Source organism: Platalea leucorodia (genome assembly GCF_965183815.1).
Source record: "Platalea leucorodia genome assembly, chromosome: 3".
NCBI lineage: Eukaryota > Metazoa > Chordata > Aves > Pelecaniformes > Threskiornithidae > Platalea > Platalea leucorodia.
In genome coordinates, this window is record NC_138825.1 from 102,180,271 (window position 1) to 102,205,810 (window position 25,540).

The 25,540-nt window shown below is 38.7% G+C and overlaps 2 protein-coding genes across 3 annotated transcripts in view; one reads left to right on the forward strand and one right to left on the reverse strand.

Annotated features, from left to right (window-relative positions):
• MCPH1 (microcephalin 1) overlaps positions 1 to 25,540 on the reverse strand; it is a 129,886-nt gene that overhangs the window by 29,758 nt on the left and 74,588 nt on the right. The window lies entirely within an intron of this gene.
• Positions 2,876 to 25,540, forward strand: part of ANGPT2 (angiopoietin 2) — a 44,899-nt gene continuing 22,234 nt past the window's right edge. For both annotated transcript variants that reach the window (XM_082305803.1, XM_082305804.1), the window contains exon 1: positions 2,876 to 3,457. In XM_082305803.1, coding sequence (XP_082161929.1) covers positions 3,173 to 3,457 — 285 coding nt within the window. In that variant the 5' untranslated portion in view covers positions 2,876 to 3,172. The remainder of the gene's footprint in view (positions 3,458 to 25,540) is intronic.

Sequence of the window (25,540 nt, forward strand, 5' to 3'; positions counted from 1 at the left end):
AGTAATTTGTTGTCACTCTCAGAATAATACCTGCGCTTTCCATACCTTTTCCCTGAACTGCTGACAGCTGCCATAGCAACTGGCCATTCATTCATTCATTCAAAAAAACCCAAAACACCAAAAACCCACAAAAAAGCAAATCCAGCCAAGTAAAAGGTGAACTAGTTTCTCTTCCCAGTATTCATACAACCACAGTTCTCCCTAGTGGAGGTCCAAGATACAGCAACCCTTGTTAGGCAGCCTCCAAGTTCAGTTTTGTTCCTGGCCCCATTACGGCTCAAGGGCCTCCTGGGGTCATGCATCGGCCTTTCCTAAAGGAAAACAGACTCCAGTTCAACCCTTTAGAGACACTCCAGTCTCTCCTCAAAAACCCAGCAAAACTGAGCTGCCAGATTATGTTGGTGATCTGACTCACCAGTGTGGCATACAGATGGCAGGCTTCACGGCATTTCAAAAACTATTGATTTAATCAAGCCTCTCGTGGAGATCCTGTCTAATGAATTCTCAGCATCCCTTAAATTTTGTCTTTTATATATGTACAGTCCCTTGAGTAGAGGTCTAATAATTAAAAAGAAAACTTCTGAAAGACTACACTGGTCGGTCTCATGTTTACCTTTAATATCTAACTAAAGGATTAAAAAAATCTATGAAAATATAATCATAAAAATTAAGATTATCCTCCAGTTCTTCCCCATTAGGAGACAGATACTTTCAGGGCTGGAGCAATCTTATTTTCTCCACTACTCTATTGAGGGCCCTATATTTTTGCGGCTAGCTGTGAGAGGAAAAGAAAGCAGGGAACAGATGAGTTTAAGGACAAATACAAGTCATAATAGGAAATTCTCATTTAACCTAGCAAATGAATTAAAAATACTCAAATAACAGAAAAAAAAAATTAAATGTGAATGTCTGGTTAGATACCTAGAAATGCTTCACACAGTCTAGTGTACAAATCCAATCCTACATGCGGTCTTGGATAATAGTGGGTTTCTCAACTACATTGCAAAAACTGTTATTCACATGGAATTTAACGTTCTTTCAAAGACTTCAATACATTGAAAAGTAGAAATCAGTATATAAAAAGCTTTTGAAACTTCATTAACAATGCAGGTACCTGTCACATTAATTTGCTTTGCTATTGCAATACAAAGTTGAAGGGATGGAGAATGTGTAATTTATATGCCAGACCCTCCAAATATGTACATTTTGTAAAACATAATCTTGACTGTATCCCAAGTTCCAAACATATTCCTCCCTTTCCTCGGGCTGGAAGGATGTACAATGAGAGATGAATACTCCACAGGAAAAAAAATCTGACAAATTGGTTCCACAGGTCACAGTCCTAGTTAGAACCTTTCTGGAAGTCTCCAGAATTGAATTCTAGAGATTTTCCTTTCCAAAGGTAACTATGTAGTATGTAAAGAAATCCCAACAGCTTCCAACAATGCAAGGCATGCATTTTAGCTGCTACAACTATTTTTGATAACCCCTGAACACAACTTCCAGGATTTAAAAAGTAAAAACTACATTAATACACTATATGAAATATAGCAAGTTGTGTAAAAAAGTCTGTCCTAAGAGATCCCAAGGCATGCTGGGATTTTCCTCGTGTTAGAGAACCTTTGGTCTGTAATTCATGTTAGTTTGACTAGCATGGCATTCCCTTTGTTTATTTTAATTAAGAAAAATCTATAGCTTCCAGATCCAGACCTAGCAAAACTCTCAGGCAGTTTGTCTTCAGGAATCAGTATACTATCATGCTGGTTTCAAGAAGACATTGTCTAATACAGAGAAGCAAACTTTTCCAAAATTCCAGTGGAATCAACTTTTTCCCAGGGTTTGGTAAGTTGGTTAGTAATTTTCCGCTTTTTCAAGATCACTGATCATTGCAGAGAACCCGGGAGTGGGAAGTAGGGGGAAGCTTCTTTTTACTCTTACATATATATTTCAAATACTTACGTTATTAGAATTTTCCCTCACCTTTTACAGGTATTTCCCACTTCCCAGGGCGTGGAATTGGGCTAGCAAGAGCTGATGCGGGAACTGCTATTCAGCCATGCCGCTTCCCGAGGCATGCCTTGCTGCCACTGTGTCCGGAGAGTTATTCCCTCTTCCAGTCTCAGCTGACTTGTGATTTGTAACTCTTGCTAATGTTAGCACTTCCAAAGAGAGCTATTTAATACAGACAAAAAAGCCTTAAAAAAAAAAAAAAAGGCTTAAAAACACTTAACTCTTGAAAGACATGCCTGAAAATGAGTATTCAGCTCAGATTCAGTAAAATACAAATTCTGTGTTCAACTGAAAACTTGTAATTAAAACCCTTCTCTTGTTCTCTTTGCAAGGACGTGCCCAAGCCTGCTTTTGTACGCTTAGGACAGTGTCTTTCTCTGTAATTACACAATGCATTAAACACAAACGAAATTACATCTTGGTTCAGCACATTTAAAAAAAAAAAAAAATTCTTTAAGAAGAACAAACAAGCCCAGGAACTTTTTTTTTTTTTTTGGTCGGTGTTTAAAAATGATTGCCACCCCGAATCATTTACAAGCGTAGTTGGAGGCTATCGGAACTGATTGCTCTGTCTAGGAACTTCTTAATTGGAGCCGTGCTGCAGGAATTCGCAGGGCTCCTGTTGCCGCCGGCTCCGCCCCGGGGTTTCCTCTCGCCCCGCGCCGCCCCGCGCAGCCCCGCGCCGCCCCGCGCCCGGGCGCGCGCTGCCTGCCTCCCGCTTTGCGAGTGCCCCCCCCGCCCCCGCTGCAGGAAGGCACTGGCGAAGCCGGGGGAGGAGCGGCTCCGCTCCACATGTCTGCCTGCTCTTATCAACTTATCATATAAGGGAAGGCAAGTGATTGACTCGGGCAGCGAGGCCGCACGGTGCTGCCGCGGGCGCGGAGGAGGCAGCCTCAGGGCCGGGGGGCCAAGCGCGGCCGCAGCCCGCAGCGTCCCGGGGGCTGCTCCTGCCTTTCCGCGTCTGACAGCGCCGGGCAGGGCGGCGGGGCAGAGGACGGCACGCTTCCAGTTTGCAACGAGGAGAGTGAAAAAAAGCCCAGCCCTCATTCAGGCGGCACATGGCAGCAGAGCACGCAATTTCAGCGCAGGTTATTAGCTAGGTCCGGGCTCTCGCCAGCGCGCTAAAGCACTCTAGGTTCGCTGGGTCACCGCAGGAATTAAAATGCCGCTGACTGTTTACTTCTTTTGGGGCTGCAGTATTTTCTTAGCTTCAGGATACAACTCCTTTAGTAAGAGCATGGAGACGATAGGCAAGAAGCAGTACCAGGTTCAGCACGGGTCGTGCAGCTATACCTTCCTTTTGCCCGAGACCGACAACTGCCGATCTTCTACTTCGTACGTCTCCAACGCCGTGCAAAGGGATGCACCTTTAGATTATGACGATTCAGTTCAAAGACTGCAACTACTTGAAAACATCATGGAAAACAACACTCAGTGGCTAATGAAGGTAGGATAATATAATTTCTAGTCTAAAAATCTTGCTTACAGCATCCTGTTATCTATTTCATTGCGGTGTTTTGTCTTCTGACAGTTTCTGAAGTCACAAAATGCGTTATCTAAACGAGTTACCTTTCCATCAAAAAGTTGTTTCGAAGTCTGAGAACATAATTTTACTGACTAGAAAGGAAGAGAGGACTGCACTGGTGTGCAGCGCTCGTGCTTTAAAGTTTGTCGTTACATCTGAGTTGCTTGGACAAATAGTAATTACATACCCAGGCAGACTGGGAGCATGCCTGACATTTCTGACATGAAAGAACCAGCTACTAATTTATAATTAACTGACAAGAACTACTGTATCTCTATTTAAAGAATATAGAATGTACCTTTACCCAAGGCATGTTTGAAAAATGTTACTTGAAACATGTTTTCAAAACTTGCATGCAGAAATTAACATATAAATTAAATAAAGAATTGTAATTCTAAGCAAGGACTACAAGTCTGACTTGCAGTGAAATGAGCCTAGTGAAGGGATAGAATTTCAAGAAGGTTCACTAGCGGATATCCTTCGCATCCTGTAACATTTCCACTCAAATATACAATATTCAGGGGAAAAATAGTCTGGAAAAGGTGTTGCAGATGCCACATAGCTTCCTTTAATGCAACCCCATTGTAACTAAGGGAGAATGACGTGTTTATTGCCAAAGTGGCAACATTCGTAAAATTATACCTGAAACAACAGAAAAAAATGTGTACTGCATAGGTTCTTAATATTGCTGGAGAATAAACCCGATCACTATTCCACATTTCTATAGAAACTCATTTGATTCTTTACAGTTCAATAGATTTTGATTTAATAAACCTTTACTTCACTGGTACCTGAAAAAGTGTGATAGCATAGTTTAATTGCATAGTAAATTTGTGAGTGTTTATGTCTCATACCAAGATGCCTATCTTCTAAGCAATAAATATTTTCAGGACTTAATGGAGCAGTTGACATAGTATCTCCAAATAAGTGATCAAGTGATGTCATAAGGGTTTTTTTCATAAAGAAATAAAAATTTGTTGCCAGTGGAGAGAATTCACAATTGTCTACAATGAGTAGCCAATTCTTTATTCTAAGCTTACATGACTATAAAATAATTTTGCATTAGGGTTCACTTCTCTCATCAGTTACAACATTACAGAACTAGCATGATAGAATTAAAATGAACCTGCCAGAGGATTTGTGTGTGTAGGAAACAGAAGTCACACTTCAAAGCAGAAAGCATAGTGTTTTCATCTACCTGAAAATGAACCTTGAAGGTTAAATCCAAAATGCTTACACTTGAAGGCTGCAGTGTGGGCCTCTATTTCTGTCTTTGTGGGTTTAGGATGCTTAATTTAGACGCAAATAATGTCAGTTCAGTAGCTTTTGTTTTTTTAATCTCACAGGCAAACATACGTCCCTCCACATACTTACCTTTCTACTTATTAATTTACAATGCTCACTATTGTGATGTTAAGACCAACATTAACAGATGTGCAATGCAGGATGAAAAACACACAAAGTAAAACAGTCTAATCTACCCAGCTGCTAAGCAATTTCCTAACATAAATAGTAAAATCACACACAGGACTCCAGTGCCAAATGCCACTTAAGTAGGCAAACACACTATCGTAAGTGGCATCAGGTAAACAGAAACCAGTAAGCAAATTCCAGCATCCTTATTTAGTAAAAACTATGCTTTTTCCTGTCAGTCCCTGGGAAATCAGTTACAAGAGGAACAGGGTAAGTATATCTAACCCATTCTTTGAGGGATCAAAAGGCAGATTTTCTGTTTTACAAGACAGAGAAATGTTTCTTTTATTTGAGCAAAGATTTCCAAATAAGATGCTTTAGAATAGCCTGATTTTTTCCTAGCTGTTCCACAGCTAAACATCCTGTAAAATAACTGCTGTTTGTCTTTTCCACTATTTTAACACCTGCTCTTTATGTCATCTGTTTTGTTCACAAAGAGACTCCAACAAAAGTAGCTTTTCCTCAGATTTGCTTTGCTAGAGACACCTGGTTTGCAAGTGAAGATGGAAAGCAAACAATAACCTTTAAAGTTGCTTACAGAGTTTACGTGCTGTTTTTTTAAGGTCACTAATACACATTCCTAGGTTCATATTTCAACTTACGAAAATATAATACTAGATTAATCAAGGCATGGCAAAAAAAAATGTGTTCACTTAGTTTTTATACTGTATTGAAAGTGTAATATAAGAGTGATTTTAAAAAATAACCTGACATGAACTTCTCAGCAATTGCACAAAAAACTGATCTAGGTCTTGCTTTTTTAAAAGCTACTTTTGCTCATTTAAGAGGCAGCACCCGCTTTGCTTTGAAGTTGTGTAAAAAAAAAAATACATTACAAGCTTTTAGTGTGAATTAACCTTTAAACGTTGTTTCTGAAGTATTGCACATCCCAAACCATTTTTACACTCCTCCCCCCCTCCTGCCTTTAATCCATCAACTAAAGGAAACATTCTGTTTCTGAATGAACACCAGGCTGTATGAATGGAACAGCATGGGAAGTGTGCACTTCATCTGGTTAATGGGCAAACACAATGGGAAGAAAAATGAGTTATGTAGGTCCAGGTTCTTTTCTGATCTGCTCCTGCACAGGGAGCAGAAGACTTTGTTCTACGATTGCTACAAATTGCTGCTTCATGAAAACACATTTTTTTGGTCTGAACTGTATTAATGCCTTATGCCACTACTGTACATACCATACCTAAAACTGGAATGTCTTTTCAAAAGTAGATTATGCTAAGCATTCAGATGACATACTAGAACAAACCACTATTCCACTTAATCCAGTGGTTAGCAGTAAGCGATGCTATAGAGCAAAGGCCAAAACCCTAGATCAACTGTGCAGCAATGTACCTGAAATGAACTTTCTTCTTTGACTTTCCCTACCTTGGAATCAATTTGTATATTGAAGTGTAAGGGTTTTTTTAATGCGTGTGTGGGCAGGGAGAACAAACCTCTCAATAATAAGATTTTCAACTAATTTGAGAGGATAGCAGATTGGCATACAGCTGAGATACAGACTGGAAATTTTAAATGTAGACATGTATGTTGGCTATTATACTTTGGAAGTTTTTTACATAACAACAACATCAGGTTTTCAGATATTCCTAGAAGGCAGGCAGTTCCTGTAAGTTCCACAATGAAACAAATCTCTATCTGAATTGATGGCAGCTTTACCATTTGGATCACAGCATTTCTACTCAAGCAACTGCGTTTCTTCCAGGTATTAAGACATTGAAATAACTGAGTGCTAACTTGAATTTACTTCTTAGTACATAAACTAGATCCTGTGACTCGGGAGATAGGAGTCTCTTCAAAGCAATAGCGTAAAAGAAACGGGTCATACTTTCTTAGTCTTCCCTGTTATAACCATTTGAAAACAGTGTATGATCAAATTGATTATAGCATATGGAATATAGGTAATTTATTTGTAGTTTATCAGCAGATCAAAAGACTAGAAAATAAAAGTCTTTGCCAGGAGTCAACATCTAAGCCTGAGACCAGAACTTCATCCTGAACCATCCCAGCAGACTGGGAGGGGGACACTTTGCTGATAGAGATGCAGTCTCTTTGGATACTCTGCACTGAGATTCGTTTTTCCTTGCTAAAGGAAAGCTAAAAACCCTTTGTCAATTGGAAATGTATTTCTTCTCTAAGCACAATAAAATCAGATGTTTTAAGATGTACGGGAATGAATGCTTATAATTTTTGATGAGTAATTACCAATGAAAGGGTATAATTGTTGTCGTACTTGTACTGAACTTCGTATCTCAAATACAAAAAGATATTCTGACGTGCCGTCATCCAAAAACATCTGCACACAACAGACAAGGACAAATATATTGTACAGTGCTGGATTTTGAAGTACGCAAGACATGATTCTGACTCTGAATCAAGAGCTGCATTCCTTTCTTAAGTAATGCATCTGTTTTCACTTATTGTGAAAAGTGCTTGTTTCTGTCTATCAGCTATGTATTTGCTAAGCAAAAGAGTACTGGCAGGATCCGAAAGAAAATGCTTTTTTACTTTCAGATTAGTACATGTTATCGGATAAAGTTTCCATGCTAATTTAAATGATCTGACTATGCAGTTTCTTGTTACATCTCCTGTAGGTAAATTTCTGTGAAAGGATCTGAAATTACACTTTTTCATGTGTTTAAAAACTATGTTGTAAAGACCATTTCTGTGTCATTCCACAAATACCAAATTGGTGATACAGGTATGAAATTGTACAAAATCAAGAAAGAGGACTAGAGATTTTCATGTACAGATCTACAAGACAAAACTGAAGTTGAGAGCTCACCATCTCCAAGATGTTACCAGTAAAAAATGTGATAAACAGAGGCTTGATTTACTGAACAAGTCTCTTACTAGCATTCAAGATATATTTTCATGTACTTTGTTTGTTATTAATACAATCATAAACTTATCATCTTCGACTGGTCCCAACAGCAAATTGGAAGACTTTCTCTATCAATTATTGACATCAAGGTCTTTATTTTTCTTCTTTTTTTCCCTTTCTTCAAATGCACATATATGAAATGAGCCTGGAGATGCTTGAGTTGACAGTTTCCAGCCCTTTTTTTTTGCATACCCACTTAACATACAAAACTTAACAGCATAACCTTTAGAGTATCTTAGAAACTTTTGCAGAGAAACTGAGGTTCAGAATGGTGTTTCTTTTAAAGACAATTATCTTGCTACTGCTCCTTTTTTGCTGTTAATTATGAACAAATTCAATAACGTGCATCTCCCCATAATTTACCAAGGGAAACAACTGATATAATTTGCTTGATTCCTAATCACAAGAAAGAAGCTATCATGTATGCATTGCTTAGAACGGAATTTTGCCCAGAAGACACAGATACCCATTTCTAACCTTCAAAATATGATATCTAGTATCTTCAGTGACTGTATTATACTGTCTTTTTCATACTACAGTATTTGTGTTTTTGAAAATGTACCACATTATACATTATTTGATTTACAATACTTCTTACAATAAACCAAGGCAGCTTAGTGAACCACTATTTATTTAACAACCTTTTACATTAAATGCAAGAACCTCCTGTTGCATCTGTTATTTCATGGGATTTTACATAGCTTTGGCTGAAAGCCAGGATGGGGGCAAAGTAAGACTGTCTTCCTCCACCATTACCATTATTATAGGGCTAGACATGCAAAATGCTGCCAACTGATTTAGAAGACATAGTCTCAGACCTTAGATTAGGGTCTACAACAGAGAAATGCCACTCTCGGATCCTTCTCTGGAGCTTAGCAAACCCAGAGTTTCATCAGATGACTCAGTCTATCTTAATTAGCTCCCTAGAGTAAGTTCAGTCTGTCTCTTCAGCCTGGAAGAGAGAGAAATAGAGGAATGGAAAACTTGAAAGAAATCCCTCGTGGAGAGGCAGATTTGTCAGCATTGCTGAAGAAGTTGCAAAAGCTAGCATGCTGCACAGCTGTCATCCTGGCATACTACTTTGGCACTAAAGTTCATAAGCCTCAGAGTCAAGAGTCAGGTAGAAAACAGAAATATGGACTAGGCTGCAAATGTGATACGAATATATAGATAAACATTATGTTTCCCACTTGTTAAAACACCTTAGGTACAAGAGTCAAATTGGGTCTGATGGCCTTTCCATAGAGTTTGGTGTCTCCCCATAGAATTCTATGATTCTATGACAGGAATCATAGAATCACAGAATGGTTTGGTTTGGAAGGGGGACCTTCAAAGATCATCAAGTCCAACCCCCCTGCCATGGGCAGGGACACCTTCCACTAGACCAGGTTGCTCAAAGCCTCATCCAACCTGACCTTGAACACTTCCAATGATGGGGCATCCACAACTTCTCTGGGCAACGTCTTCCAGTGTCTCATCACCCTTATAATAAAAAAGTTCTTCCTGGAACAGAAGATGCAAGTTGTACTTCAGAGAAAAAACGTTCTGGTACCTAGTTAGCAGTAAGATACTGATGGGAGCCTTAAAGATACCTGTACAGACTGCAGAAGGGAAAACAGAAGAAGATGTCTCTTGAATAAAAAAATAAAAAAAATGTATGTACTAGTATATGAAACAAGGATGTCACACACAGAAAATATAGATATTTTGGTAGTCCAAATGCTCTCACTAGGAAATCTCTCACTGGTAGTAACAGCTAAACCACTCAGAAAACAATTGTCAGTGGACCATAAATATCACTATAACCTTCAAGAAAAGGAGAGTTTCTGTGGTATTGAATAAAAAGTTTCAGAAATAAGCACAGGCAATTTTATCTGCCATTTTATTCTTTGAATTTTTCAGACTAGCCAAATATAAATTACAGGTGAAAAAAAATAATAGGAGCATCAGATAATTTCATAGGGCTAAGCATCTGGGGAAAAAAAAAGGTACGGCACAGTAATTTAATACTTAGAAATTCCTTACAGATACAGCATGTTCCACGGTGGGACAAATTAAACCAAATAACCTCACACACACACACACACACACAAAAAGTTAAAAAGTGCTTTACAACTGGAAATACTGTGATCATTTCATTTCCTTTAACAGAGATATCTCTAGGAAATGGGGCAGAGGAAAAAAGAATTGTATTTATTCTCTAGTGAGAATAAATGAAATACTGTTTGGTGAACCTAAAGTCTATTCCAAGTAAACCAAGCTCAGAGGAAATGTTAAAGAATTCTTCAGGTTACAAAATCCAGATCCATGTTTTGTATAAAAAAAAATCCCACACCTAAATAGTTCTGCAAACACTCACTGTGTCAGTTTTCAAGCTGCCTAGGAAAAAATATTACTACTCCTTAAATGCCTTTTTTAAAAGAAATGCTTACTACATTCCAAATAATGAAAATCGTATTAGTTTTTATCTGTTTGTGGAACAGGTTAACCCTAAAATTAAGATGTTGTTTACAAAGCTCAGCCAATGTATCCTGCAATTTGTATGATTAGGAGATATCTGTTCTCATTCCAACTTCCAGCACATTATGGCTTAGTCTGGACAGAGAGAGGGAAGCTACAGGAACTTTTCTGCTGTCTTTATACTGCCCATACAAAGCTTTATCAGTTTATCTAATAATCTGCCAGGAGCCTGCTGAGGTCATTACAAGGTCTTACTGCTAAAAAGAGAAGACTGATAGAATATGCAACCTTCTCTCCGCTAAGTTCTCTCTCCGCTAGTAAAAGTATGGATGGAAATCTAGTATTCTTCACGGAGTTTCATTATTCACAAAAGCTGTAAGGAGTGAAACATTTTCCTCTCTAGGTGAGTGAATACTTCAGAATTCTTAGATGACAGCAACTTTCTTTCTAATTCAGCTGTCTCTAGAGATTCCTGTTAAACCCATGTGGCCTATAGTGTCCTAACTATGCTCAAACTCCCTTTAATACTGCAAGGAAAAAAACTTTTCAGTTTTGTATTTGTATTCAGGTCTCAAGCATCATGACAGAGGTTAAAAAAAAAAGGGAAACTATATAGCATACCTTTATCCTCTGGAGAACAACATATCAACTTTCTATCATTGATTTTGGTCAGGGATTAAAATCAGTGTGTTGTGGTAACACAGCTGAGAGCTTAACAGACTATTTTAATGAATAGCTAGCTATGACATCTTACTATTTAAGCTTCCAGAAGTGGTGGTGGGGGGGAAGCCTTGCTTGATACATTACAGCTCTCTCAATGTTAGCAACTGAAATTCTTTAAGAGGCATCCAATTCGACACTCTGTAGTACCTTTTAATAATGTAATTCTCAAGAAATTCAAAATAGCTACATGCATTTCAAAGGCTGTGTTAAAGCATACACGAGGACCAGAGTAATTCAGTATGAAGTCAAAACTAGCATATTAGAGCATTCTGGTGTGGTACAGCATAATCAATCACACAACTGTCATAATTTGAGCTACTTCAGAAGCAATGTTTTAGTATGCCTTTTGAATAAAGTGTTTGTCAAAATCACATGAAAACACACTAGGCAAATGTTTGATCTTCAGTTATCATGCCGCTTAATAGAACTTTTTGACAGGGAGAAAAGCTAAAAGTTCTCATCTTTGGAGAAAGAAAAATTGTATCCATGTAAAAATGGTAGCATCTTCTTCAAATCTCTAGTATAAAAGTGACTGAACAGTGTATTAAGCCCTGTCCAAACAACAGCTTTGCAGGCCTGTTCATTCTCACGCTGCAAGCATTAAGAGTCATTCACCTCGTGTACTCACGATATCAGCTTCATCTCTATGCTTGCTTTTTGGGTCAGGCCTGTACCTGACGTGCGTGATCCTGGAAGGAAAAAGCCTCTTTTGTTCCATTCTGTCAGGGTGTGGGAATGGGGAGACACCCAGCTGAGTGGAAAGGACATTTCCTGGGCAATAGCCATAGCCCTTACCCCACCAGCAGCTCTTCTACATATGATATGACGTCAGTGTACCAGAGGCCTGCCTTTCATCATATGACCCGATGTATAGTCTTACACTGAGGTATATGAGTAAGCTGAGAGGTTTAATTTTGATAGCCGGCATGTAAAAATCATTTTCTCTTCCTCCAAAGAGCTTGTGGAGATCATACTAAGATACTTCATATACTTCCTTTAGGTCCTTTCCTTTGAACAACAACATTATGTTCTGTACAACTGCCTCTGTATAACAATTTTTGCCCCAATTTCCATTTGCAAGATGTAATCACCTGCAAAGTAGTAGTTCAAACCCACAGTTTCGAACTGAAATATAAACCAGCCCCTTAAGGAGAATGTGCCAATCGGTCAAGAAGCAGTAGCTTCATTTTTCCATGGTATCAGCTGTCAGCTGACAATCTCAACTGTGCAAAAAGTCAACATTCAAACATCAAAAAAGCTGCATATCAAGACTGAAATATATGTAGCAATGGAAAACACGCTTCCCATACTTTCCTATTGCATTAACAAATATTGTGTCTATTCAGACAGTTCAATATTCAAGAAAATTCCCTGGTGAAGACTTAATGAAACAATTACCATGTTTTTGATTTTCTTTTCAGAAAGCTTTTCTATAAATAGGGTAATTCAACTATTCAAAGGGAACACGAGCTTCCAGTTTCTTAATACAACTTAAAAAAAAAATGGATAAAGTAGGCAAAAGACAGCTTAAGTGAATTGAGTTACACCAGACAAAATCTTGTATTTTTCTGCTTCTAAGGAATTGATTTAAATAAAACTAAACTTCCTTGCGTGAGGTCTGAACTTTGACCATATTAACTATCCCTGTGTTTTTCACTTATGTCAAACTTCCATCCTGATGCCAGATTTTCTATCAGATATACTGATCACTTGTAAAGTAATAATAAATTAAAAAACCCTGTTGTAAGTGCTACTGGAGCCTTACTGGGAGTGTTTTCTGAAAACTACTCTGACATTTATTTATGAAAAAAAGTTCAAATAACTAGAAGGTAAACCCCAAGACTAATAACCTAACCTTTAGAAAGAGTATAAACTGCAACAAATATAAACAATCTGACCCTGTTGAAATCTCACCACGTACAAGCAAGGATTCTGACAACTAGTTTACCAGCTACGGAAGAAAGTTTAAATATAGTTAATAATACCCTAATTTTTTCCCCTGACACATAAGTTTATTTGACTTGCATCTAGAGAAAACTTATCCATGTCTTGAGTTCAGCTTCTTTGTTATGGTAAACTTTATTATTTTAAAAAGGCTCTGAGGACAGCATACAAAAACATAGCTCCGCTTCAAGCAAGTAGAAAAATTCCCACTGACGACTTAGTGAAACTGAGATGTCATCTGATGTATCTAAAAACTCATTTGACTCAAAAGGTGAAACTTTTTTTTAAAACTATTTGAAGTTGATAATGGAGTAAACCAGTGAATCAGACATGTGCTTTAAGGCTTACTTCATGTGGACTACCTCTAACTAGTAAGGATGCTATTGGAATAGAAAAAAGAGTGATAATTTTAATCACAAGGAAATACACATTTTTCTTTTCTTCTCCCTCTCAAGTCCATGTGGGAGGAACACGTCCCAAGAGTCTCATCCAGTCAAGTCCTTTGCACTCACCATTTTCCTCAGTGAATTTCCTTCCAACTTCACAATGTTTTTTAACCTTCAAGCCAACCAGATAATTCCTTCCCTCAGCTGGCTTTAAGATCAGTCTTCCAGCCCCTTTTGCAGCTCATTGCCTTTATGAATTCCTATCCCTGACACATCCATTTTTAAAATTCTGCTCACACAGATTCAGTTCCTTTTTTTTTTTTTCCTTCTTCTTTCCCTTCATTCAGACCATTCAGCTTCCTGGCTGTCCAGTCCGATCTCCCTTTTCTCTACATCCCTTGTCATTCAGGATTCTCAGTTCTGGATTATTTTGTCCTCGTTAAATTTCTTTTTGACCCCCACCTCTCTTGGGTATTAAGACCGCTTCTTTCTCTGGCTAGCTGCATGCAGTATCAATAACATTGTACTATCTCCGTTGCTAGATGTGGTTACTCATCTTGAGAGCAGAGCCTTGCATCCAAAGGAGTCTCTTGAAACTGCATGGAAAAGTCTCCCTCTTCAGTGGCCCATCCCATCAGATCTTGACAGACAGGGACAGTTTCCTGCCATTAAATACCCATCCTGTAGTGCATAGCTTTGGTTCTCAGGCATTTTTGCTGAGATTTCCTCCTCTTCTATTATAATCAATGCCAATAGCTTCATTTGTTTTGAGAAGACCTGGCTCCAGTTTCTGGTCTTCATAGAAGGGCACCAACTGACAGCTGCCTGGCTTCAGACTTTCAGGAGCACTGACTGGAACTCAGCTCGAGAGGTGACTTTCCATCCCTGCCGCAGTGCTCTGTGGGGCACCCGAGGCAAAGAGGAACTTTCGGAAGCAATGGCTGGAAAGACTTTTCTTCTTGGTTCTGTTCCAACAAACTAAACTGCCTGCTTTTAGATGGATAATCCTAGCTATTGAGGCAAAAAAAAATGTATTTTTTATCAGGATTACATCATACTTTTTTTTTCTGCATCACACACTACATTTTGTTTCTGCAACTATGCTGCCTATACGTGCTGGTCTTATTTCCAAATATTTGTGTTTGTCCACTCTTAACACAGTAGCTTCCTGTTTTATCTTTCAAGCATGGAATTCCTCAGAAGCTTTTGCTTTAAAGACTCTTAGTTGTGCTAATGGAACAGCAAAGGGAAATAAGTAAGTGGCATTTGACAAGAACATACTAAGATGCTCAGTTTTTTAACTAAGCAGAGGTGACCACCTGAGCTTCCCTTACTTAAGGCTGCACTTGGTGCCTTCTGTAGTCACAGTCAAGTCCGTTTTGGTTTTGGGGTGCTGCTTCCCCCACCCACTGTTTTGGAAACCTCAGGGAAGTTCTCTGACAGGTCTGGTCTAGCAAGCAAGGAATTTTCAGAATGTAGCAGCTTTTCAGACACACTACCTTCCCTGTCCATCTAGCTTATTAGCAATGGAAATAGTGGAGAGAAAGATGCAGCACATCTTAAAGAAAGAACTATAGCCCTTAACAGAGCAAATTACCTTATTTTTTTTTTCTTTGCAAATGTACAGGAAAATCAGCGCATGAGTTCTTAATAGAGAAATTCAGTCCTTCAAAACTGAAATCGGCAGCTGACGTGTACTGTCTCAAAGTCTTGAGCATTCGAAAATTGGCAGGCCTTCAGCTCAAATGACTGGTTCTCTCTTGGTAGCATCATCATTGAGGCTTCTTCTTCAAGAAAAAAATCTTATAAAAGCTCCATAAGCTATATTTAGAAGCCACTATCTTGCAAAGTTTAAGAACTACTCAAAATGCTTTCAGTTTCCTTTATCTGTGAAGTTAAAAAAAAAATCTAATGATTTTTCATGCTGAAAGATGCTCTGTGAACACAGCTTTGAAACAGGAGACACCCAGTTTTATAGCTTACAAAAGGGACTAATTGTGTTCCACAGCTTCCTAACTAGTTTGATCCTTGAACTCCGAATCATTCTTCCTTCTGGTTGGAAGTGGAATGCAAGATGACTGCTTCCCTAGAAAGCAATGCTGAGAATGAACTGCGAATGCCTAGCTCTTTTTCACTTCCCCAATAACATATTTTGAAAAGAAGAATTTGCTTCATATTTCCTCAAAAAATTGCACTATGATTTGCTCCGTCACATCATGAGCTATTCTGTAATATAGGCTGTCCTGTTGAAAGAGGAATTGATAACAAAATTAACTTGATATTGTAAGTTGAAAGAAAAAAGGGAAATGGTTTTATATTAAGAAAAATCTGTGCCAGATACAAATTCGTTAAAAATTTGATAAAGTTTATAAGGCTACATAGCCAATGCCTTTCGTGAAAAATGTCTTAAGTACCCCTACCATCAGTTTTTATTTCAGCTGCCTGTTGCTCAGTGCAATGGAAAAAAATATGCAAACGGGAAAGGATTACTTTAGATCTGGGATCTTAGCATGTGTTTATTCAAATGTGGGCTTTTTAGGGCAGAATCTCATCTTTGTACCAGTGTGGTAAATTCCTGATTCACTGATGGTAGCATGCAAGTACAAAATATGACTAAAAACATGTAGGCTTGCCTCCAAAAAGTTTGAATATTCAATTTGTGAAATTATAGCCCAACGCTATAACCTAGTATTTAAAAATCAAGTATCAATTAGCAGTATTTCTTATACTGTTCATAAAGAAGAAATACTAATTTTGAATGTTGGTGGCTTGTTGCACATAATGAGGAATATTTATATTCATTTCAGTGAATGGCAGAGGCATCATTGGCTTCTTGTCTTCCTGGCTTCGCTGCTACTGAACTTCGGCAAAATGCCATTCATGACTCAGACTATTTATTTATTTATTCTTTATTTTTAGACTAATGGGAACTTTATGAATTCCTTCCCTGATTTCTAAGAGAAATACCACTTAGCTGTGGTCTTGAAAAAAGGTGATTCAGAATCTTAGATTACTGCCTTAAAGAATATCCTTAACTCTTAATGAGGATGGTTAATCACCATATAATTGGTTTTAGTTCTGAAGATACTGTTAAATTTTGCTTTTAAATTATTTCCTTACCCATATAGAAACTCAGACTATTAAAAGATTTGTCAAGGCTACTACTTAGTAACAACATTTTTTTTAAATCTCAAGAATATTTTTCATTTGCAATTTTATTTACATCTCTTAAAAAAATGCACATCTCTGCACTGTATAAAGTATATGCATCATATACAGTATAAAGAACCTATGTCATCCTCCAAGTGACAAACCACGTGAAAATGCATATGCAGTTAGGAAAGCAGGAGTGCAATACGACATGTGCAAAACAAGCTTGGTGTCTGGAGTCGTGGGAGCTCAACTCTAAAACAGCCTTTGGGATAGTTTCAGCTCTCAAAGTCTCTTTCCTTTTCCTATGCACTCTTTTGATTTTTCTAGGTCATCATTTTGATTGTAACTTTTGTAGTTAGTTCAAAACATACAGTAGAAAGTATGATCATGCTGTAATACCTTTTAGCCGTAGGAACAAAATACTTCCAGTCAAGAACACAGAGTGAAAGTCCTTCTTCATAAATATTTGTGCAGACAAGGAAGGCATTTCATGCATTTAGTTTCATGTTATATTAATGAAATATTTGTTTTTTATGCAAGTAGATTATTCCTAATGAAGGGGAGAATTTTTTACTTCTGCTAGAAAGTATAAATTATAAAAGCATAACAAACAGTTTCCTCTAATTGAGACATAATCAGGCATGAGAATAAGTTGGTAAGCTTTCATTTAGTGCACAAGTGGCATTAACTGAACCATCTCCTGCATATAATTTACTTTGAAGTCTGTATTTACTATTTTAAGAGCTAGCATTTAAACCTTTAGTATTTTATTACACAATTTTAACTTGAATATTTTACAATAAATCACAACTCACTTTCAGCTAGCATTCATTTATGATGTTACTTTCACCTTTTGTTTGCTGACAGGAAAATGAGATAAGAGAAAAATCTTAGCTGGAGGTCTGGACTGGCAGACATGCTCGATGGGGCATGTAAGAAGCTAATAGCGTAGAGACATCTCAAGCATTCCCATATACATTCCCAAAAGATTTTTTTCCCTCCCTTGAGAAACAACACATAGTCCATAGGGACTTCCTGCCCCAGGAGAAGGGGGGAAAAAAAAAAAAAAAAGGAAAAAAAAAGGCAATTTAAAAAGTCTCTTTTCCAGACATGATTGCTTTTTTCTTCTGCAGCTTACTATTTTTTCCCAAAAGTTACAAGCTACTAAAATTGATAACTGACTTACAGAAAACATAGAAAATATATATTATTGTATTAAAAGCTAATTTAAAATAGCTTAATATATATTATTGATGGGGATTGATGCAATGCCATTAAAAATGTGTTCCCTTAGATCTGTCAAGATAAATGGATCTTGGAAGGGTTAGTTCCACTTTTATTCTAACTTTAAGCAGTAGCAATATTGATAGACTGTGAAAACAACTATGAAAAGCTGTTTTAAAGAGAACAAAGCTGCCTGCAAAATTGACATTTTTACAGTATTTTGTCTTCACAACACCAATACATTGCAGTGATGTGGAAATATAAATATAAACATACATGGAGAGCCTGGCAATATTGTGCTCCATTCATTACATACATGCATATTAAGCAGCATGTGTGGCATATATACGTGGGTAAAATGCTGAACTGCTGTGATGAAATTGTTGTGTTCACCTATTTAATGATACTGTTTTCTCTTTTTATAAAGACTGTATTAAATTTCACTGTTATCCATGTTCAATAGGATCCAAGAAGATAGTCTCATCCCAAGAAAACTTTCCTAGTGTGCAGAATTCAATTATACCACAGATAAACAATTTACATATTTAGTATTTTAATTGAAAGCAAAGTCTGTTAAAATAGTCCTTGACAAAACTGTATTTTCTGTCTTTATATACGGAAATATATCTGTGAATCAGAAATTGAAGGATTCTGTGGCATATGTGGATAACCTTCGACAATGTGACAGCTGCACATTGGCACAGAGTTTGAAAAAATGTTTCAAATTATGGACTAAATGCTACTTCAGATTACTCATAAAGAAACCAGATGTGGTCACAATCCAAAGAACACCACCACTCTGAAATAAGGGCAGGCAAATAAGACCAAGCATTACTGGGTTAAAGATAACTCAAGACATCTAGAGTATGAGAAGTAGGAAGGTCTCATCTGTACTCTGGAAAAGTATTCAGAAAAATAACTGATGAGGCTCATCAGCAGTTTTCTTATTTTGCCCTGTCACTAGAACTAAGCAAAACTGATTATGGATGCTTAAGTTCATTTTCCATCTTGCTCACTTTTGTGTATAAACTAAACGTCTTAGGGAACAAAATGTCGGGTTGATGACCGCAGGTGTTGGAAGGGCTGATTAAGTTCCTTTGGTTTAAATTCACAAAGTTTTGAATAAAGCACAGGACGTTTTTAGTAGGGATGCAAGAACAGTAACTCAAAAAGCTTTTGATAGCTTAGTATATGTCAAACACTGTAGCTTCAATGCATATTTAAAAAATGCCTAGCTGTAAATGTTGTATTTTCTGTTGCTAGGTTTTTTTTACTGGACCTACTCCACTTTTGGAAATTCAAAACGAAAATTAGAGGAAAACCACTACAGACAGCACAAGTAGTGTTCTCCTTTATCCTTCCAGTTGCAGGGAATGATGAGGGAAGAAACAGGAAGAGCCAGCAGGTCAATACCTGGCTCCGAGACTGGTGTCACTGGCAGAATTTTGGATTTTTTGATCACGGGTTGGTCTACATGATACCAGGCCTGCTGGCAACAGATGGGGTACACCTGTCTCAAAGGGGGAAAAGGATCTTTGCACAGGAGTTAGCAGGGCTCACTGAAAGAGCTTTAAACTAGATTTGAGTGGGGAAAGGGGTGAAACCAGTCTCGCTAGAGATAAGTCTGGGGGTGGCATGCCAATGTTTGAGGGATGGTGTGCTAGCGAGGTCCTTCAGTCGGCCATCTCAGTGGAGGCAGGGGAAGGAATCCATGAGGCAGCAAAGACGCAAGGGTTATTGGTGTGTTAGAAACCATGGAAGCGCCTGAGAATGGTCACGTAGGAATTAGGGCTTCTCCCGCCAGAAAGGTGGCGGGATCAATAGCCCAACTGAAGTGCATCTGCTTCAGTGCACGTGGCATGGGCAACAAACAGGAGGAGCTGGAAGCCATTGTCCGGCAGGAAAACTATGACATAGTTGCCATCACAGAAACATGGTGGGATGACTCACACAACTGGAGTGCTGCAATGGCTGGCTATAAACTCTTCAGAAGGGACAGGCAAGGAAGGAGAGGCAGTGGGGTAGCCCTGTATGTTAGGGAGTGTTTTGATTGTCTCAAGCTTGATGATGGTGACGATAGGGTTTAGTGTTTATGGGTAAGAATCAGGGGGAAGGCCAACAAGGCAGGTATCTTGGTGGCAGTCTGTTATAGACCACCCAACCAGGATGAAGAAGCGGACGGAATATTCTATAAGCAGCTGGGAGAAGTCTCACAATTGCTAGCCGTTGTTCTCGTGGGGGATTTCAACTTACCAGATGTCTGCTGGGAATACAATACAGCAGAGGGGAAACAGTCTAGGAGGTTCCTGGAGTGTGTAGAAGATGAATTCCTGACACAGCTGGTGAGTGAGCCAGCTAGGGAAGGCGCCCTGCTGGACCTCTTGTTTGTGAACAGAGAGGGACTTGTGGGTGATGTGATGGTTGGAGGCTGTCTTGGGCGTAGCGATCATGAAATTGATAATCATGAAATGATAGAGTTTTTGATTCTTGGAGAAGTAAGGAGGGGGGTCAGCAGAACTGCCACCTTGGACTTCTGGAGGGCAGACTTTGGCCTGTTTAGGAGCCTGGTTGACAGAGTCCCTTGGGGGGCAGTCCTGAAGGGCAAAGGAGTCCACGAAGGCTGGGCATCCTTCAAGAAGGAAATCTTAAAGGCACAGGAGCAGGCCGTCCCCATGTGCCGAAAGATGAGCTGGCGGGGGAGGAGACCAGGCTGGCTGAACAGAGACCTTTGGCTAGAACTCAGGAAAAAAGGAGAGTTTACGACCTTTGGAAGAAGGGGCAGGCAACTCAGGAGGACTACAAGGATGTCGTGAGGTTATGCAGGGAGAGGATTAGAAGGGCCAAAGCCCAGCTGGAACTTAATCTGGCTACTGCCATAAAAGACAACAAAAAATGTTTCTACAAATACATTAGCAACAAAAGGAGGGCTAAGGAGACTCTCCATCCTTTATGGGATGTGGGGGGAAACACAGTGACAGAGGACAGGGAAAAGGCTGAGGTACTTAATGCTTTCTTTGCCTGAGTCTTTAATAGTCAGACCAGTTGTTCTCGGGGTACCCAGCCCCCTGAGCTGGAAGACAGGGACGGGGAGCAGAATGAAGCCCCCATAATCCAAGGGGAAATGGTTCGTGACCTGCTACACCACTTAGACACACACAAGTCTATGGGGCCAGATGGGATCCACCCAAGGGTACTGAGGGAGCTGGTGGAAGTGCTCACTGAGCCACTTTCCATCATTTATCAGCAGTCCTGGCTCATCGGGGAGGTCCCAGCTGACTGAACAGGCTGGACCGATGCACCGAGGCCCGTTTTATGAGATTCAACAAGGCTCAGTGCCAGGTCCTGCACTTGGGTCACAACAACCCCATGCAATGCTACAGGCTTGGGGAAGAGTGGCTGGAGAGCTGCCCTGTGGAAAAGGACCTGGGGATGTTCATCGACAGCCGGCTGAATATGAGCCAGCAGTGTGCCCAGGTGGCCAAAAAGGCCAATAGCATCCTGGCTTGTATCAGAAATAGTGTGGCCAGCAGAACCAGGGAAGTGATCATCTCTCTGTACTCGGCACTGGTGGGGCCGTACCTTGAACACTGTATTCACTTTGGTTTCCCCTCACTGCAAGAAAGGCATTGAGGTGCTGGAGCGTGTCCAAAGAAGGGCAGCGAAGTTGGTGAAGGGTCTAGAGCACAAGTCTTATGAGGAGCAGCTGAGGGAGCTGGGGTTGTTTAGTCTGGAGAAGAGGAGGCTGAGGGGAGACCTTATTGCTCTCTACAACTACCTGAAAGGAGGCTGTAGCGAGGTAGGGGGTCGGTCTCTTCTCCCTAGTAACAAGTGATAGGACAAGAGGAAATGGCCTCAAGTTGTGCCAGGGGAGGTTTAGATTGGATACTAGGAAAAATTTATTCACCGAAAGGGTTGGCAAGCATTGGAACAGGTTGCTCTGGGAAGTGGTTGAGTCCCCATCCCTCGAGGTATTTAAAAGATGGGTAGATGTGGTGCTTAGGGCCATGGTTTAGTGGTGGACTTGGCAGTGTTAGGTTAACGGTTGGACTTGATCTTAAAGGTCTTTTCCAGCCTACACAATTCTATGATTCTGTGATTATCCATGCAATTTTCTCTGTATCTACATTAGATACAGAGATGACTAAGATGACTTAGATGACTAAGCATGCAATATGTGTTATAATACAACCTGTTCAATACTTCTGCAAATTCTTTGAACTATTTTGTAAATTACTTACTAAGCACAATCAAGGTCTGAATAGAAATAGCTGTTTCTCATGGAAACCTTATGCATATTCTTTGGTTTTTCCCCCTTGAAAATATGAAGAAAGCTAGTTTTAGTTAAATTACTCCATATTTATCAGACTGCTGCTGCCAAGAATATGAAGGATCTAAAACTTCAAATTAATGGCAGGAAAACAGTTGTCACTGCAATCAGAGGAAGATAATGACCCTCACATGCACTGATATCCTTAGGAGAATGTTAGGCAAAGTCTGTATTTCCAACTCTAGCATATAATTTTAAATCATGTTACTTCTTAAAATAACTTGTTTACACTATCAACAGCCATAGTTATCTTAGTAACAGTTTTGACATCTAGGAGAGATCCACAATCCACAAACTTGACAGGAAATTGTCCCTTGTTTTCTTTTAGGTTAGTGCCTCCAGGCTTAGTCAAAAGGCCAACAACAAATGTGAGAGCCGGTGCAAGGAAGGGAGCTGGAACACATGGCTGGGGCATGGAGGTGTATGACTTCTCCATTTGGCAAGCAATCAGCTGTTAGATAGAATGAACAACCCAAATGCAGCTGAGCTTTGTACAGTATATAGCACATAGCAGTTGCTGAGTTTAAGGAACTAATGACATTTTTTATGCAATGAATCTCCTGATCTAAATACAGAGTTAGAGAGATATGACTGCAGATAAACTTCGACATCTCTGCTATTTCTCCTAGCAGGTACAGTTTTAGTATGGATGCTTTATTGTAAGACTAAAGATTATCTTCAGATTTCAGTAGACAAGTTGTGAGAAAGCCTAAAAACAGTGCTTTTGGAATATTCTCAGACGTACAGATGAATTCCCTGAAAGTGGTAAATTACTTAGTTTAGTAATCCATATTTGATTTAAGGAAAAAAGATCTTGATAGATTCTGATGATCTTAGGGATGGATACAAAGGATCATGGAGCTCTAGCCATCTACTTACTTCTTCTAGGGGACACAGCACTATGTAGAAACTCATGATTAACATTACCGCACTCTCTGAAAAGAAATGTTACAGTTGACAGAATCAGATTATAAACATTAAGAAAATCACCAAACTTTATTTGGAAAGACTGCTTCAATAACTGACAAATTCTATAAAATGAAACTAGCAGCCAGTACTATTTGTACCATTTATACGGGGTAACATTTGGCAAAGAAAGGTTGTATATATTCATACAGCTATAAATGCTGCCGAGAACATGACCATTTCATTAGTATAGACTAACCATTCGGCAGCAAAGACCTCATGTATAACTTTAAATGAAAAAATGGTAAGCTAAAGTGTCTACAAAATGCACAAATAAGTTATTGATTCTTTGGAAAATTGTTCTGTAATATGGACACAAACCATACAATGGCAATCAGGAAGGCTCTTCATTTGAATAAGTATTGGCAACCCTTCATAAAGGATTAATACTATCTCTGCCAGTGGTTAGAAAACAAATTTAACGCGTATTCTACATGTTGTCTTTTCTTTCTTGCCAGTTTAAAGCTTGCTTAAAAAAAGACAATCTTGGCTATAAAAGCAATGTTGTGCAATGTGTTCCAATATGATTGATCTGTCCTCATTCTTTTGGCAACTCAGCTAAAGTATTTTCATCGAATTTTATGATTTTATATGATTTGAAGTAATAAAGCATGACAGCCCCAAACTGATGACTTTAGAGAATGTTGTCTCTCTAAAAAGGCATCACCATAGCTATATTACAAACCTTAATTGTGAAATCTTTTTTTTTCAATTTTCCTAGCTGTTTTTGCCATTTAAGCATACTTTAAGAGACATGCTTTTTCCCATCTGTGCTTTCATTTTTGTATTTACTTTCTTCAAGAATACATGCCAGCCAAAGTCTTACACAAAAATTAGAATGTTTAATGAAAAAATCCCACGAAGAATTACTGAAATATTAACTAACTATTCCTTCTTTCAGATCTGAATGTATTAATACCTCTTTCCCTCTCCTGTGCAATTTCCTTAAGATAAGATTCATTGATTGACTTACTCCCTCACAATCAGAATTTCTAAATGAAGATGCATCACTAATAGTCAGCTATTAGGTTTTGACAATTACTTTGTCCAAAATAACCATCAGGTAATCTAAGTTAACATATATCAACACAAGTCTTATAAGCCAGCTATTAATCAAATTAAAAAGAGATTAAAAATTATCTTCCCATAACTAGCCATGTGGAAAAGAAGAAATCTGGCAAATAATCCCTGCTGTACCTTCCAAATTTGAGCAAAATGTTGGAGAAGACAGACATGCTGTACAAACCAAACTGCCAAGCTTCTGAACTCATGGATGGGGACTGAAGCATTTCATCCTTGTGCCATTCCCTCTTGTAAATGCCCCAAACCATTCTCCCCCCTTCAGAAATTCTGTGTTACTGCTTGTAAAGGAAGGAGGCTCCTTGGCAGGAGCTGATGAATAGTACTCTGCAAAAAAGTGTGCCACAAAGAACTGCAGTCTAGTGTTGATGAAGCTCAGCCTCGGCTGCCTTAACTGGAGCCTGTATTGAAAAAGACCTTCCACCCCCCCTCTCAGGGAAACCCAAGAGCCTGGCTTTCCAAGAGTATGCAATGGGAACGTGTTCTGCTCTCACTAAGGTCAGTGGGTGATGATGGGCATTTTGGATGAAAGTAGTTCTTTTATTCATCTTTGAAGAAAGATGAAAGTAAGCACCTGCTGCTAAAAAAAAATATGAAATGTAGTTGTAAAAAGTCCTACTTTCTACACTTTTGCATTTTATGATGAAGAGAGAGGGGAGTATAAGCAGAGGGATGAGTTCATATCTTGTTTCAGGTCAGGAAAAGAGATTTTATGATGTGTACATGCAGAGAATGCACAAAAGTGGAAGAAGATTAGTGAATATGAAGGGAAGAACAGAAGGGATTTATGTAATCATGCTTTGTAGGATTTTTAGGAAGAAAAACCCACAAGAAGCTCCAAAGCCACTCAATAGGTCAATATCATTTTGACACTTCATGTTGCTGTAAATTAGAATAAATGAGCCAGATCATGAAACTGGCTTTAAATCTTAAAATAAATCCCTTTTATGTTCATATTTCATGCTTTCATGTAAGCACAAATACCATATTCCCTAAGTTACTTATTTAATATTTTTAAGTTGAAAAACAGATGTGAAGACAAACTGTTAAACTGGAGTCAAGAGAATACTTCAATGATTTAGAATACATCACATGAATGAGGTGTTATTTGAAAGAGGTTAGATACTTGGAGACAGGCTTATACTTACAGATATTCAAATAAAATAAATTATGAAAATGCAGATCTGTGTGTCCAAACAAAACTGCTTCCTAAGGTTGTAAGCACAGTGACAAGGGGTATAAAAATCTGGCAAACAGAACCACCAGATGCCTTAAATTGTAATCACAGGTTTTGTGTACTGTAATCAGAACAACCTTACAGCTGTGTGTTCTAACTGGGCAATTGCCTAAGCCTACCGTAAAATGTTTAC